The sequence below is a fragment of the Myxocyprinus asiaticus genome, chromosome 12 (genome assembly GCF_019703515.2).
Source record: "Myxocyprinus asiaticus isolate MX2 ecotype Aquarium Trade chromosome 12, UBuf_Myxa_2, whole genome shotgun sequence".
Lineage (NCBI taxonomy): Eukaryota > Metazoa > Chordata > Actinopteri > Cypriniformes > Catostomidae > Myxocyprinus > Myxocyprinus asiaticus.
Window position 1 is genome coordinate 42,629,582 of NC_059355.1, and position 18,045 is coordinate 42,647,626.

An 18,045-nucleotide genomic window follows, 5' to 3' on the forward strand; every position below is an offset into this window, starting at 1 on the left:
ATACAGTTGTGCTCAAACGTTTGCATACCCTTGGAGAATTGGTAATATATGTACCATTTTTAAAGAAAACATGAGTGAGCAGGCAAAACACATTTCTTTTATTTCTTATGGGATTCATATTCAAGTGTAGGTTATAACAGAATGGCACAATCATAAAACAAAACATGGCAACAAAGAAAAAATGAAATGACCCCAGTTCAAAAGTCTGCATACCCTTAGTTCTTAATACTGTGTATTGCCCCCTTTAGCATCAATGACAGTGTGCAGTCTTTTGTAATAGTTGTCTATGAGGCCCCAAATTCTTGCAGGTGGTATAGCTGCCCATTCGTTTTGGCAAAATGCCTCCAGGTCATGCAAAGTCTTTGGTCGTCTTGCATGCCACGCGTTTGAGATCTCCCCAGAGTGGCTCAATGATAATAAGGTCAGGAGACTGTGATGGCCACTCCAGAACCTTCACCTTATTCTGCTGTAACCACTGGAGGGTCAACTTGGCCTTGTGCTTAGGGTCATTGTCGTGCTGGAATGTCCAAGTGCGTCCAATGCGCAGCTTTTGTGCAGAAGAATGCAAATTGTCTGCCAGTATTTTCTGATAACATGCTGCATTCATCTTGCCATCAATTTTCACAAGATTCCCTGTGCCTTTAGAGCTCTCACACCCCCAAAACACCAGTGAGCCACCACCATGCTTCACAGTGGGGATAGTATTCTTTTCACTATAGGCCTTGTTGACCCCTCTCCAAACATAGCGCTTATGGTTGTGACCATAAAGCTCTATTTTGGTCTCGTCACTCCAAATTACAGTGTGCCAGAAGCTATGGGGCGTGTCAAGGTGTTGTCGGGCATATTGTAACCGGGGATGTTTTTGTGGCATTGGCGCAGTAAAGGCTTCTTTCTGGCAACTCGACCATGCAGCTCATTTTTGTTCAAGTATCGTCTTATTGTGCTCCTTGAAACAACCACACTGTCTTTTCCAGAGCAGCCTGTATTTCTCCTGAGGTTACCTGTGGGTTTTTCTATGTATCCCGAACAGTTCTTCTGGCAGTTGTGGCTGAAATCTTTCTTGGTCTACATGACTTTGGCTTGGTATCAAGAGATCCCAGAATTTTTCACTTCTTAATAAGTGATTGAACAGTAATGTCTTGCAATTTCAAGGCTATGGATATCTTTTTATATCCATTTCTATCTTTATAAATTTCCATTACCTTGTTATGCAGGTATTTTGACAGTTCTTTTCTGCTCCCCATGACTCAGTATCTAGCCTGATCAGTGCATCCACGTGAGAGCTAACAAACTCATTGACTATATATACACAGACACTAATTGCAATTTTAAAAGCTACAGGTGTTGGAAATTAACCTTTAATTGCCATTTTAAACCTGTGTGTGTGTCACCTTGTGTGTCTGTAGCAAGGCCAAACATTCAAGGGTATGTAAACTTTTGATCAGGGGCATTTGTCTGATTTCTGTTATTATTAATTAAAAAGGAGCCAAACAACTATGTGATAATAAATGGCTTTATATGACCACTATCCTTAAATCAAAATCAATGCCAAAATTTCACAATTTCTGCCAGGGTATGCAAACTTTTGAGCACAACTTTACCGTAGCAAGGGTAAAAGACGACATTTTATTTGTATCTGATGGTGTCGCATTAAGCATTATTAGTTCAAAAGACTTAAACTTATATCCTTTCCTCTGAGTAACACCAAAAACATCACTGTAAATTGCAGCAACACCTCCTCATTGACCCCTTCAGACGGGGCTCATGTTTATAGCAATAACCTGGGGGAGTAGATTCATTTAAACTAATATATTCATCCAGTTTAAGCCAGGTTTCCGTCAAACAGAGTGCATCCAAACTATGATCTGTAATTTAATTTACAGTTAGTGCTTTGGTTGAAAGAGATCTAATGTTTAGTAGCCCTACCTTTTATATGATGTTTATCTTCAATTATTTTGTTATTTTCAAGTTTGACCTTAGTCAATTTTTTTTCTAAAATGATTTAGTGAGGGGTTTGTGTTTGGTAGTTTGGGGAACTGACATAGTCTCTATGTGATATCTAGGTGATACAGCCTCTACGTGCTGTAGTTTGTGACCTGTGTGATGTCTCAAGGCAGCTAGCAGACATTCGGATCAGCCAGTTTGGCTGCTTCCTGACCTGGGCCCCAGTTAGTCAAATACTATCACTATTAAGACTATGAGCCAAATTACTAGAGAGGAGAGCGGCACCTTCCATGGACGGATGGAGTCCGTCTCTCTTTAGCAGGTCAGGTCTACCCCAAAAAACTCTTCCAATTGTCTAAAATTCCTATGCTATTCTCAGGTCACCACTCAGACATCCAGCCATTCAGTAACACTAATCTACTATAAACCTAATCAACACAATGAGCAGGGAAGGGGTCAGAGCATATTACAGTGTCTGACATCATTTTTGCAAATTCACATCATTAGTGCCGACATGAATTACAATTTTAGAAAATCTACATTTAGCATTAGCCAACATTTTTAAATTTGATCTGATGTCAGACGTCCAAGCCCCCGAAATGCATTTAACAATAGTGGCTGAAGTCTCTATTTCCATGTTACTTACAACAGAATCTCCTATAACCAGGGCTCTTTCAACATGATTCTCAGTGGGTGCATCACTGAGTGAGGAGAATGGATTAGAAACCCTAACAGGAACGGGAGAGTGGTGTCACTTTGCTGAGCAAGTATGCTGCCGAGACATCAACCAAACACCCTGCTGCGGGGGCTCTACAGCCGGAACCAAAGTGTGTGTGTGTTGCTCGCTGTTCTACCCACATCTGAAACAGTATCTACCGGTTTCTCCTCACTGACCTCCACTAGCGTTCGGATGTGTGCCTCTAATTTATTAAACTTCTCTGTCAGCCTGACTAATTCCTTACATTTATCACATGTAAATCCCTCACTGCTGATGGAAGAAGCTATAGTAAACATGTGGCATGCAATGCAGGAAGCAATAACATGAGCGGGTGCCATGACTTACCGCAATTGTTTGTTGTTGTTATGGTTGTTCTTGAGCGGCGAGGGTTTGAGATCGATGTGAATACCTCAAGCAATTGTTTACTGTTGTTGTGTTGGTTCCTGATCAGCAGATTTTTGGAATTGATGCAATAATCCATTTAAAACACAGAGAAAACGAATGCACACAGTCGAAATGCGAGATGTAGACAAGCGGAAAAAAGAAAACGGTGCGCATGGTAATATACACGCAGTTGAAACAGTAGAAAAGTGAAGATAAAAATGAAGCACGCAGTAAAATGGTAAAGGATAAAATGATGAGCGTAGAGGAATAAGCAATGCTAAGCAGGCTAGCAAGCTTCAAACAAACTCGTGCAGCGTTCCGGCACCAACAGGAAACAGCTCACAGGAAGGAGAAACCTCTCTGTCAATATTGTATGTAAATGAAGTGGTGCAAAGCATAATTTGCTATTTTCCTGAGAAATAGGTTGTTGCACTAAGACATTTCAATACCACTTCTTAACTCAGCGCAAAGTTCAAATTCAGTTCCTGCATTTGCAGTTTGGAGATTCCACCAGCAGATGGTAATAAAGTTAATGTCCAAATTCTGAAAGTACAGAACATTAAATAATGTCCCTGACATTCACAATTTTTCAGGGGTTATCTCTTGAGATTTGTATTAAACTTTCTAGAGGTCATGGTTTATTTGTTTAATTATTTTAATTATTATTCTTTTGTTATGTTTATGTGTATTATTATTATTATTGTATATTTACAATTGTATTTATGATTTAATTTGTAGCCTACTGGTAATTTTCCATCTGTTGTTGAGATTGATTTGGTTCAGCTACCAAGTCAGACATCAGAAGACTTCAAAGGATAGTCTGGATTGCTAAACGGATTATTGGTTCTCACTTTACCACCCTCCAAGAACTGTACACCTCCAGAGTGAGGAAAAGGGCTGAAAAAAATCACTTTGGACCCCTTTCACCCAGCACACTACCTTTTTTGAACTGTTGCCCTCTGGCTGGCACTACAGAGCTACTCTCCATTGTGGCAAAACTATCATGTGCATATTCAACTATTCATTCATATTTATATTCCATTTATATTTATTTGACCTGTCCTACCTCTTCTGCAAAATACATTAAATCACCTTGCACATAACTGTATATCTGTATATAACATAGTTGAACAACTTTATTGATCTACTGTAGTTTCCTCTATATATTTATTTGTTGTATCTTATTTTGTATTATTTCATTGTTTATGTATATATGTTTATATGTATATTTCAGATGTTTGCATGTATATGTTGTATATGTATTATTTTTTATTTTTGTATTATTTGTTTATTCTCTTTGCACTGGAAGCTTCTGTCACCATGACAAATTCCTTGTGTGTGTGTAAGCATACTTGGCAATAAAGCTGATTCTGATGCAAGCACTGTAAATACTAGCCATGATTTGTGTGTCAGTAGATTAATATGATTAATAATGATTAATACTTACATTCCCTATAATTTAACTGACCATACATCCAAATTTAGAAAAGAATAACATTTTCTATGCGTATAAAAGGAGCGTGTCACTGTCATAGAAATATCCTTGGCATTAATGCACATTTTCTATTCTTCTAATTCATTGCATACAGTCCATTTACACTAACAACTTCTTATGAATGTGCTGTCTTTTCTTTATATCGCTGGTTCTTGACAGGGTATGGACTATATAATAGGGCACAGATTGTGGAAATCCATGAGAAGAACATCTGAATTCAGCTGCACTTGATCCAACCTATTTGCGTATTGCGCAGGTTATTTCACCAAACCTACTTGTGCCTAGACTCAGTGCATGCTTGCACGAAAATACCAAAAATTCATGGGTATTCCCACTGACTTTGCGCTTACGACTTATGGCATAGTGCAGCGCTTAGTGCTAGAGCTGTTAAAATATGGCCCCAGGCCACCCCGATGCGAGTCCCCGCGGCGATTGCTTCTACCGGCAATAACCTCCAGTGCGGTCCCCCTGGAGAACACTGCCAGCGGGGAGATCGCTATTGCGGGGGGGCCCTGGAACACGATCACTACCGACGGAGACAGGAACGCTCATCGGCAACCACATCCCCAAAAGCAGGGGATTTTGTTTAATTGATATACTATACTTGGTCATCTAAAGTGTGACTCCGGGATACTGTCCAATTAGAACAATAAGTCGCATCGTCTGATCGTCATAATCATCCATGGTTAAATGTGAATACTCGCTAGATTAATTAGTCATACTGTCATTGATAGTCCAAGAAGAACATGCCAAAGGGTGTTGTGAGCCTACTGCAAACTGCTTTAACATATACATGGCTCAGGAGGAATCTTAGCTTGGGTTCGCTAAGCACATATCAAAAACACTTTTCTGGGTAGTAGCTTCTTTCTCCTCTGGGCTTTTGTTGTTTCTCACAACTCTAATCCATTCCAGCAGCTAATCTTTGTAAAACTCCATTGCAGACAATTTATGGCCAGGGTGGGGCTATTAAAAGGATTTTGGACAACTTTCAAAAATGCCTCAAGCCAGAGCATTGTTTTGAAATTGTTAGGCCACAATGAAGGAACCTGTTATTTATCGTAAGAAGGATAATTGTGCAAAAGTCCCTTTTCTTAAGTGTTCATAAAAGGCTGGTGTGTGCTAGTAGGTCTATTAAGCACAAACGGTAGAGCTTTAACCCAGAAGGTAAACCGCTTACCTGATATTTTGACATTGCGAATGTACTTTAGCAGGAGGGTTCCATCAACGGGGTCCATTTTAGAACAGAGTCCCACCTTTCCAGGACAGAGGTCTTTGTGCATGTTGTGGAGGGCATGGGCCATTGCATAAACAGCATCAATCACAAACATCACTTTGCCCTCTTGCTCATAGGATGAGTCATGTCCAATCCTTTCTTGATCTGAAAAGGGAAAGATTCCATAAACATTGACTGCCATTACATTTTTACTCAATTATCAAACTTAAAGGTGCTATATGTAATATTTTTATTGTACTAAATCATAAAATGACCATAATATGTCATTAGAGAATTAGGAAACATGCTAAGTTGAAATACTGGCTTCTCCGAAAACAATGCTACAGCCAGTATATTCTACTTTGAAGTTTCCATTCTGGGCCGGAATTTATGTTATGTTTTGGCCTGTGTGATTCCGCCCACTGCCCACTCACCAATAGTATTCTGACACGGCCGGGTTGCCAGATTTGAACAAGTTTGCAGGCAAACAACACTGCGTGCTGCAGCCATAGAAGCCAGCAAACTAACTGGATCAGAGATAACAGATTCCACCCGACCTAAAAAGCCTCGCCATCCATCTAAAAACCACCATGACCAGAGGTGAAGTAAAACAAGGATAAGTATTGGAGATGCCTTTGGAAAATGGAGACAGCTTAAAGCCCAGAAATCCTTTAAAATGGATGCTGAGTTGGCTAATTTGTGTCAACATTCCGGCAACCCGCATGTGCTTCGAGTCTGGGGCAGGGCAGACAACTCTCCAATATTTTTAATTTGGACTGCAGTACCCATTTCAAACGCTTGTTGTCAATTTTACATATAGCACCTTTTAAAGTGTGTCTGCAGTGAAAGCGACAAATGTTGCATTGCACCGCACCGTGACGGATGTCTACACTGGAAGTGTCAAAGCTGCACATCATGTAAAACAGTTCAATAAGTTGGATGAAATGAATGGGTGAATTCATTTCACCCAAACAATGGATGAATTTCTTTGTTTCCTAGTTTCATTTCAACATAAATACATTGGTGTAAAACTGACTTTGTAGTATGGGCTTTTTAGAATAGTGAAACAATTTTTGTGTGTTACAACTGCATATAGTTAGACATAGTGGGGTTATTGACAGCACATTATATGTACACCAAATTGCTTAGTTTAAATGAATATGTATTTTTACACAATGTACTAAACAATGTGGACAAAATGTACTTTTAATTCACACAAAAAATATTGGAAACAGAAAATTTGGCAAAGCTGTATGTATATTTTAGAAATTTAAACTAGGCGGAATTACCATTTCTGATAATCAGCCAAATGGGCATAGATATTGGCTGATGTGACTCTCAAATATCCAGATAACAGCCTAGTAATCCACCTGGACAATATATTGTTCTATCACTAGCTAGTAATGATTTTTTTTTGGGGGGGGGGGGGGGGGAGCAATCCAGTCTTGTTGCATTGCAATGCACCACATATACAGTTGTGCTCAAAAGTTTGCATACCCTGGCAGAAATTGTGGAATTTTGGCATTGATTTTGAAAATATGACTGATCATGAAAAAAAAAAAAAAAAAAAAAAAAACTGTCTTTTATTTAAGGATAGTGATCATATGAAGCCATTTATCATCACATAGTTGTTTGGCTCCTTTTTAATTAATAATAACGGAAATCACCCAAATGGCCCTAATCAAAAGATTACATACCCTTGAATGTTTGGCCTTGTTACAGACACACAAGGTGACACCCACAGGTTTAAATGGCAATTAAAAGGTTAATTTAAATTGCAGTTAGTGCCTGTGTATAAATAGTCAATGAGTTTGTTAGCTCTCACATGGATGCACTGAGCAGGCTAGATACTGAGCCATGGGGAGCAGGAAAAGAACTGTCAAAAGACCTGCGTAACAAGGTAATGGAATTTTATAATGATGGAAAAGGATATAAAAAGATATCCAAAGCCTTGAAAATGCCAGTCAGTACTGTTCAATCACTTATTAAGAAGTGGAAAATTCAGGGATCTCTTGATACCAAGCCAAGGTCAGGTAGACCAAGAAAGATTTCAGCCACAACTGCCAGAAGAATTGTTCGGGATACAAAGAAAAACCCACAGGTAACCTCAGGAGAAATATAGGCTGCTCTGGAAAAAGACGGTGTGGTTGTTTCAAGGAGCACAATATGACGATACTTGAACAAAAATGAGCTGCATGGTCGAGTTGCCAGAAAGAGGCCTTTACTGTGCCAATGCTAAAAAAAAAAATCCCCGGTTACAATATGCCCGACAACACCTTGACACGCCTTACAGCTTCTGGCACATTGTAATTTGGAGTGATGAGACCAAAATAGAGCTTTATGGTCGCAAACATAAGCGCTATGTTTGGAGAGGGGTCAACAAGGCCTATAGTGAAAAGAATACCATCCCCACTGTAAAGCATGGTGGTGGCTCACTGATGTTTTGGGGGGGTGTGAGCTCTAAAGGCACGGGGAATCTTGTGAAAATTAATGGCAAGATGAATGCAGCATGTTATCAGAAAATACTGGCAGACAATTTGCATTCTTCTGCACAAAAGCTGCACATGGGACGCTCTTGGACTTTCCAGCACGACAATGACCCTAAGCACAAGGCCAAGTTGTCCCTCCAGTGCTTACAGCAGAAAAGGGTGAAGGTTCTGGAGTGGCCATCACAGTCTCCTGACCTTAATATCATCGAGCCACTCTGGGGAGATCTGAAATGTGCGGTTCATGCAAGACGACCAAAGACTTTGCATGACCTGGAGGCATTTTGCCAAGACGAATGGGCAGCTATACCACCTGCAAGAATTTGGGGCCTCATAGACAACTATTACAAAAGACTGCATGCTGTCATTGATGCTAAAGGGGGCAATACACAGTATTAAGAACTAAGGGTATGCAGACTTTTGAACAGTGGTCATTTCATTTTTTCTTTATTGCCATGTTTTGTTTTATGATTGTGCCATTCTGTTATAACCGACAGTTGAATATGAATCCCATAAGAAATAAATGTGTTTTGCCTGCTCACTCATGTTTTCTTTAAAAATGGTACACATAGTACCAATTCTCCAAGAGTACGCAAACTTGAGCACAACTGTATCAACAGTAGACATATTGTTGCTTTCTGTTATTCAAATTAGACATGTTGGAAAACCAAAATAGTTACAGTCCGAACTAAAAAGAAAATAATGGTAAAGTGAAGGTCAAAGTTTAATCTGTCAAATGTGCAACAACACAAACAGCAGTAGTTGTTGACAATTAACTGTATTTTTAAAAATGTAGTTACAATGACAAAATGTGATGTAAACACCATTTTAACTCTTCCTTCCCTCTGGTTGCATTTGACTTCGGAGTCGAACACAAATGAGACTTAAGATAAAATGTTTGATTACAGTGTCTTGACACATCTTTAGAATTTAATTAGATCAGAATTTAGCAAAACAGTTTCTTTTAGCTATAGGAACTGAAAAAAAAAAAAAAAACATTCAGAATGCTTTAGAGAGCAACCATTGCATTCTACAGGGCTGGTAAAGTTTTATCAAGGGTGCTGTACTTTCACACACACCATTTTAATTACTTATGCTTGCCAGGAACAATACAAGCTAGGCAGAATGCATTAAAGGAAATATTTTGTATCAATTCCATGAAAGTTTTAAAAAAAGTGACAGTGAATCTCCAGGCAAAAGCAGCAAAGATTAACACGGATGAAAAAAAAAAAAAAAAAAACCCACACACAACTATAATACATTGTGTCTTATTCCACAAGAAAGCAATTTCCCAAATACAAATTAAACTAGGCTTTTAAATACAAAGAGTATAATCCAGCCAAAAACTAATGTAAATTTACTCTCTTTTCCCACATTCTGAATCTTATCAGCATCTCTTCACAAGTATGACAAAGTTTTAAGGTATATTCCAACTTCAATGAAAACAAATCTAATGCTCAATCGCTAGCATTTGTAACAATGTAGATGTAATGTTGGTATCTAGGAGTGGAAGAAAGGAGACGCAGGAGTAGAATCTTTAAATCCTTTAGTCGCTGGAGTGGAACAAACGTTAAACATTACAAACGAGCTACACAACGTAACACTTCAAGGACTGACAAATGAAGAAAACTAGAGGGTATTTATACACAAGAAACTGAGGGAATGGAAGGCAGGTGGGATGACGATGAACAGATGGAAGTGATTAAGGCAGTGAATCCTGGGAAACATATTGCAGGAGAAAACTTCAAAATAAGAGTCCTTGAAGAAAATGAGAGAGACAGACTGTGGTGGTAGATTACAACAAAAAATAATTTTGACTCGTCCCTCCTTTTCTTTAAAAAAAAAAAAAAAAAAAAAGAAGAAAAAAAAAAAGCTAAAATCTGGGTTGCAGTGAGGCACTCACAATTGAAGTGAATATGGCCAATCCGTAAACGTAACATTTTCTTTATTTCAAAAGTATAGCTACAAGACATAAACAATGTGTGTTTAACATGATTTAATGTGATTAAAATTGCTTACTAACCTCTTCTGCGTAAAGTTATATCCAATTTTACAACCTTTTTGCCATTTTACAACATTGGTGCCATGACGACAACATCGCAATGTTGTCGTCATGGCAACAAAGTTGTAAAATTTTGTAGTAAACCCTAAAACAACCATAAATATGACGATTTTAAATAAAACAAGTTTTAACAGAGGAATAAATGTGTGTTTTTATAAAATTATAAACATTCAATTTCTGCTTATAAACCCTCCAAAAAAAAAAATATATATATAATTCACTTTCATTGTAATTGCTTCGCTGTAACCTTGTTTTCTTTTTTCTTTTTTTACAGAAAAGGAGGGACTCATCAAAATTGTTTTGTGGTAAACATTATGCCACAAATGCTGTCAATTAAGCTTTATTTAACCTTGAATATTCCTTTAAAAAGACTATTTAAATAGACAATTTAGGAGAAAAAAAGCAAACATCACATTTCTACAATATGCTAGGAGTCGTCATCTCACATGTTCAATTATCCAAGTCCTGTGTCTTGCTCTTCATGCCACCGATAAATGAAAGAGGTCTGGTAACACACGAGTGTGGAATTATAGACAGGGAGACAGCAAGCACGATTAATTATCTCTCAGCGCTCATATAATCAAGCCAGACAGCTGTATATTTATTAGAACTGGAGTTGCTCAGCTTGGATTATTTTTTGTAAGGTCTTAATTGCAAAGGAGCTGTTTCAATTATGACCCTGCCAGAACAAACTGAGAAGATCGCTGACAGATGTCAGGTTGGCAGATTGCAGGGTACACTGTTCAGAATAAAGCTTGTGACATTGTCATTGTATGCTATGCCAGCATTTACAGTAGATTTATAGTATTTCAAAAAAACAAGGAACTTTCCATGAATAGGGTACAAAAAAGGAAATTATTTATGCAATTGTGTGATTTTTCTAGTAATGATTTACTTGTCTTTCCGCCATGTTGTAGAAAGGGTCCGAACAGTGTTACTTTTTTGGTGTCTCAATTTTAAGGAATGTTAACATTTTTGTAATGGGGAAAAGACATGGTAACAGAGTTGCATGCAAAATGCGGAACACAGCTAAATACAACTTTTATTGAAAATAGTTCATATATAAATATATATTTACAATAAACTGATTATAAATGAAAAAGATTAAATAAAAATTATGATTTTAACTGCTGGATACAGTCAAGAAGGTCATTCTGGTAACAGGCCAAAATCACAGTGTTAAGGGTGGGATAAAGACACTGATTTGTTTAAACCTATCTACTTTTATGCTAGTTTAATTTTTGTTAGATAATAGTTTGTCAATACAGGAATCTCCAACCTTATTGTATAACCTTACAGAGCTACTTGAAGGAATAAAATAATTTTGAGGTCACTGCTAGCTAAATGTGAAAATATTTGTAGCCTGTTTAAAATTGTGGGGGAAAATTATTTAACATTTTAAATGTAATATGAAATGTTTAAATAGCTTTTTTTTTAATAATCTCAAGCAAGCGTTATGAAGGATTAGAATTGATGCTATTTATAGAATGGGCTCTGCAGGTGACTCACAGGCTTCACGTGGCCTACCAGGTGCCCGTAGGCACTGTGTTAGAGACCACTGGTCTAACATATCTAATACTTTTCAGGAAGAAAAATAATAAGAATCAAAAACAAAACAAACAATGATTTGTGCCTCTAATGCTTAAACGAAAAAAAAAAAAAAAAAGTAATGGGACACCAGAGTATTCCCTATTCATGGAAAGTGCCAACCAAGTGAGCAATCATTACCCTTCATAATAGGAGGCCTTTCAGATTAATGTTGCTTAGAGCAGTATACTGCTTTGCTGCCATTCTGTTGCTTGAAATGACAAAAGCCTGGTTTGCTCATTCATTCAGTACTTGTTGCTGGTTTGTCCACGATCTGCCCATCCATATCCCGTTTCTCTTCCTAAATTTACAAACCTTTTCTTATCTAAACAAAGCGGCTGCAATTTTTCTTAAAAACTACTGTTACTAAAGAAATGCCTGTCCTATTCTTCTAGGGTTTCTAATCACCAGCACTTCAGCCCTGCCTTAAACAGAAAACCAAAGGCAATTTAACATTCTCGACAGTCCCATGCATCTTGAAAACCCTAAATTAAAGAGGCAGGTTATGCTTGTGTAATTGTTCTCCACAAGTGTGACTCCTGGAGGAAAAAAATGGTTCGAGTTCTGCTGTGGGTCTGCCTAGGAGAAAAACAGCTATTGTGATGGTCTCACACTGGGGGAGTATGGCCAGCCCACACACTTCTTAACGCTCATAAACAAACACACACAAACGCATTAGCACAGTCATGGGCAGATAAACACATGCATACCAGTGTTGGGGATGCTTCTTTAAACTGAAGCTTGCAAAGCTACAAGCTACTTACATTACATTTATGTTATACTACAGTCAAACAATTCTTCTGAAAAAAGAATGAATATATATATAGCTACAATACAAGCTAACAAAAAGTAGCTAAATTCTGTACAGCAATGCAACAGTATTTCAGGGCCAAGGGGGCTGTTCCTTAAAATACAGTATCCATCAGATTATATAATTTACAATTCAATCAGAGCCATATTTTTCAGGCACAATGTATAAACCGTCAATTATTTTGACAACATTAAAACTGAAGAGATACAATTACACTAAATACAGCAACAAATAAAAAAACTAGAACATTTTATCTAAAAAGCATTTATCTAATATTTTGAAATAAAAAAGACCTTAAATGCTGCACAGGGACTCAATCTGTGCATAGTTTTTAGATCAACTTGATTCATCCCAATGAACTGATTCACTAGAATTCATCCGACTTTCCGACGATAAATTAGAGAGAGAGGACCATTTTGGAAAGCACATTTGATTATTGCCTCAGCTTGCTTGGCAGTTGAGTCGCCAGACATGACAAAATTACATCAACAATGACAACATTTATTCGGGAATTGATCGCGCTATACAGATGCAGCAGCACTGCTAAATGGTAGCACAGGAAACACTGTCAGATTGTCTTAGGCCACGTCCACACTAATACGTTTTTGGTTGAAAACTCTGTTTTCCCTTTTTAAAACGTCATAATTTTCGAAAGTATGTGGTACTAGAGAGCATTTTCGAAAGTCTAGGTTTTTGGTTCAAGGAAAACACTGTTCCAATGCGGATGAGGCATGAACGTAGCAAAATCAAGGCATTTTATTATTTGAAAACCTTAGAAATGTTCATTCCGGTACTTTTTAAAAAGGGAAGTCCTAGTCGGTACTTTTAAGCCACGTCCTTACTAATACCATTTTGTTTTAAAACACATTTATTACACTACATTTATGCCTCTCATCCACAGTAGAACAGTGATTACCTCTACCTGAAACGCTCTCCATTACCGCATTCTTTAAAAAACGATGTTAGGAAATGGAAAACCGAGTTTTCAACCAAAAATGTATCAGTGTGGAAATAGCTAGGGACAATCTGACAGTGTTCCCTGAACTACTATTAAGCAGCTTTGCTGCATCGGTACTAAATCTACAGCACAATCAACTTCCGTGTTTTCAAAAATCCATGTTTTCAAACAAAAATGGATTAGTGTGGGTCTGGCCTTGTTTACTCCCCAACACTGAAGCATGCATGTTTTTTGTCTTCGGTTCCAACTTAGTTACAAGCACAAACTCGTCATTCCAGAGTATGAGCACATACACTATACCGCCGGGCTCACCCGTCTTTTGAGGAATCCATTCCAATTAAGAGAGCCATCTCGCAGAGGTTGAATAGGGCTGGAAGGTGGCAGAGATGGGCGCTGTGAAAGAGTTGCACACTCGTAACCTACAGTACCTCTCGCTGCTCTGGGGCTTTAAAGAGACTAACTGTCCTGGTCTGAGGCCTCAGCTCTGACTGGGAATAATGGCTCTGACTCCCCTTATTTGCCAGAAAAACCTCCCAAGCCTTTTGTCTCACTTGTCACTTGTTTGTGGTTTCGGAAGAGTGATTCTCTCCTCAAAGGGTTTTGTGGAAACTATGCTGTACCCTTAACCTCAACAACAGAAAAAATATTTGATACAAAGTGCTTTTGATTCACACACAGTGCCAGCTGTCAATAGAAATGGCCAGCGTCTGCATGCTACTAATGGAGTGCCAGTCTCAGAATGCACTTTTGCACTTGCTGTATAAAAGCAATCCATTAACTTCAGACGAAGGAATTAAAATATTCAGTATGGAGGTGTTATAATTGATTCAAAGGACAGAATAACTGCTTTAGACGCTGCATACATTAGTTTTGGACCTCAAAATCCCCCCAGCAATCAAAGAAGTGTCATTTGTTCTGCTCTTTCAGAAATAATTCAGTTAATGTTGTAAAGAGGCTTCAGGCTTTTTGTCTTTGGTTCTGACCATCTAGATGTACAGTAGCACTCTCTGAAGATTGGAATACACATAATACGCCAAAACATCCACACACAGCTCAAGGAACTTAATCCTTTTTTTTCTCTCTCCGTTTCTCCCCAGTTTGGCATGCCCAATTCCCAATGCGCTCTAGGTCCTCGTGGTGGCGTAGTTACTCGCCTCAATCCGGGTGGCAGAGGACAAATCTCAGTTGCTTCTGCGTCTGAGACCGTCAGTCCGCACATCTTATCACGTGGCTTGTTGAGCGCGTTACTGTGGAGACCGAGTGCATGTGGAGGCTCACGCTATTCTCCGCAGCATCTACGCACAACTCACCAATTCCCAATGCACTCTAGGTCCTCGTGGTGGCGTAGTGACTCGCCTCAATCTGGGTGGCAGAGGACAAATCTCGGTTGCCTCTGCGTCTGAGACCATCAATCTGCACATCTTATCACGTGGCTTGTTGAGCGCATTACCGTAGAGACCTAGCGCATGTGGAGGCTCACGCTATTCTCCACAGCATCCATGCACAACTCACGACACGCCCCACCGAGAGTGAGAACCACATTATAGCGACCACGTGGTGGTTAACCCAATGTGACTCTACCCACCCTAGCTACCGGGCCAATTGGTAGTTTAGAAAGCCTGACTGGAGTCACTCAGTACTCCCTGAATTCGAACTTGGGACTCCAGGTGTGGTAGTCAGCGTCTTTACTTGCTGAACTACCCAGGCCCCCAAGGAATTTAGTAGGCTACTTTACATATTTGTAGAATTTTAATTGGTAAACTCTGTCTTTGACACTAAGCTTAAATGTTTGTTTTAGTTAGTAAGCAGCAGTGCTTGGAAGGTTTCTTTGAAACTGCAGCTTGTAAAGTCAAGCTACCCTTTTGGAAAAAAATAAAAAATAAATACTTAGATACATTACAAGCTACTAATGAAAAGTAGTTAACTGCACTGAAGCTAACAAAAGAGGTAAAAAGACGTACATGCACTTGTACATGTATTCAAATAAATTGTTGAATCGTTCATTTAAATGAACCATCTGGATGAATTGATTCACTAAAATGACACCAATTTCCCAATGCTTCACATGCGAGAGAGGGGACACTTTAGACAAGCATGTTTTATTATTTCAAAATTTCTTATTGTTTTCTTGGCTGTAAATCTGCATGACAAATACAGCAAAGTAGCGTTTTGTGGCTCTACGACACTACTTGTTTCAAAAGTGGCCCATTATTGAAAAAATACTGTTTTTATAATAGCTGAGCTACTGTCATGCTATTGAAAAATTTAGTTAGTATGCTGGTAGTTTCTCTCCCCAAAACTGCCAAGCAGTCAATTAGCAGATGATACTATCCAAAGCGACTTACAGTACAATTGTTGCTCAAGGGCACAATGGTGTAGATGACAGGGGATTGGTCCTTGTGGGGACTGAACTGGCATCTTTTTGGTTGTACATCCAGAAACTAATTTCTTATGTCAAATCCCCCTAAAAGTTTTGTTGTGGTGGAATGGTGAAAACAGATGCAATCTGCATCACCTCTGCATTCATCAGACATCTCTCTGGATAAAAAACAGGTCCTGCTTTTTGATCAAAGCTCTCATGCAAAAGATTTAGGACACAGGATGTCTCTTCTGCTACTCCTCTCTGAGCAACAGAAGCCTGAGGGAGATTTTGGAAGGGAACAGAAGTGCCTCAAGTTTGTCTTCCAAAGCTTGCAGTTGGGGCTTGGCACTCGAAATCCCAAGAATCGCCCTTAAGGGTCATCCTTCAACACTGAATCTTTTTTAATATAAATAAGGACATATTGTGTGCTTAATTTTTCTTTTTTTTTTTTTTAATAGCCAAATTGTAAATTATTTATTAAATTGTATTGTTTGTGTTTTTTTGAGTGATTCTTGAGTTTGAGTGATTCCTCTACAGGATTAGAGGTGTTATGACAGTTTAGGTGTTGCAAATTAGAGGTGTGGTAATTTGGAGGTGTGGTCTGCTAGGAGCACATGGGCCCAGTCACAACTACTTAAAGGGATAGTTCACCCAAAAAGTTAAAATTCTCTCATGATTTACTCATCTTCCTGGAACCCCAGATGTGTATGACTTTCTTCTGCAGAACACAAATAATGATTTTTAGAAGAATATTTCAGCTCTGTAAGTCCATACAATGCAAGTGAATGGGCGACAAAAATGTTAAGCTCCAACATCCACATAAAGCGAGCATAAATATAATCCATATAACTCCAGTGGTTAAATCCATGTATTCAGACATGATATGATAGGTGTGAGTGAGAAAAAGATAAATATTTAAGTCATTTTTTTTATCATAAATTCTACTTCCTTCCCAGTAGGGGGTGATATGCATGAAGAATGTGAAGAAGAAAAAAAAAACAGAAGGAGAAAGTAAAGGAAAAAGGAATTAAATATTTATCTGTTTCTCACACACACTTATCATATCGCTTTAGAAGATATGGATTTAACCACCAGAGTTGTCTTGAGTAGATTTATGTTGCCCTTTTGTGGATTTTGGAGCTTCAAAATGTTGGCACCCTTTCACTTGCATTGTATGGACCTACAGAGCTGAAATATTCTTCTAAAAATCTTCGTTTGTGTTCAGCAGATGATCATGATGAAGTCATACACATCTGGGATTTTGAGGGTAAGTAAATGATAGTGAACTAAACCTTTAAGTTAAGAAAACTCTTATTCTAATTGTAAGAGATTTGGCTAAAGGTTTTTAGATCTTCTGCACTGTGCTTCGATTTTTTTTTTACAGTAAATTGATTTTGTATGGTTGTTTTCTATCTTTATCACAAGCTTTAATGTACTGTACACCTTTAATTATTTGTTTTATTTTCAATTTTTGTGACATTCAAAAGTGAAACATAAAACAATGACCAAATAAAACTTGCCACTGTGGACACCGGAACATTTCACAATGCACGTAAATATTCATTATGCATACTGTACATATTCAGTAACAATTATTTAATTCGGTTAGGTTGTGTGGACTTGAAATTCATGGTTATACGGACAGTTAGTTTTAATCGACATGTTGGCTTGAGCTGAGACTGCTTTTCCTCGTCTTGAAATTTTTGCAAATAGACATTTGATCACAGATCAAATTAATAAGCTCTGCAAGCAGCAATGGGAAGTTGTCTATTCCCCTAACATTAACTCCTTTTGAAAATAGTAAAAGTGGCATCTTGTGTACAATTAACTGGGGAAAAGCCTAATAAACATTCACAAGCAGCAAATGTCTACTGAACTTTAATCACAGTTTTGGTCACCCCAGTCTGAGCCTTAGACAGACCACCCAAAGAGAGTTCACTGACAATCTGATACATATTGCATACAAAAATGGCCATGGCTAGCTGAAAATTGGCAGTTTAAGATATCCATAGTATATAGATATCC

The 18,045-nt window shown here is 38.2% G+C and overlaps 1 protein-coding gene across 3 annotated transcripts in view; it reads right to left on the reverse strand.

The window, feature by feature from the left end:
- The window catches only part of LOC127449425 (metabotropic glutamate receptor 4-like), a 339,323-nt gene that overhangs the window by 61,411 nt on the left and 259,867 nt on the right, over window positions 1-18,045 (reverse strand). For 2 of the 3 annotated variants that reach the window (XM_051712836.1, XM_051712837.1), the window contains one exon: window positions 5,719-5,919. In XM_051712836.1, the coding sequence (XP_051568796.1) occupies window positions 5,719-5,919 (201 nt within the window). Of the gene's footprint in view, window positions 1-2,165; window positions 3,106-5,718; window positions 5,920-18,045 lie in introns of those variants that run through there. The other variant, XM_051712838.1, reaches the window with a different exon arrangement.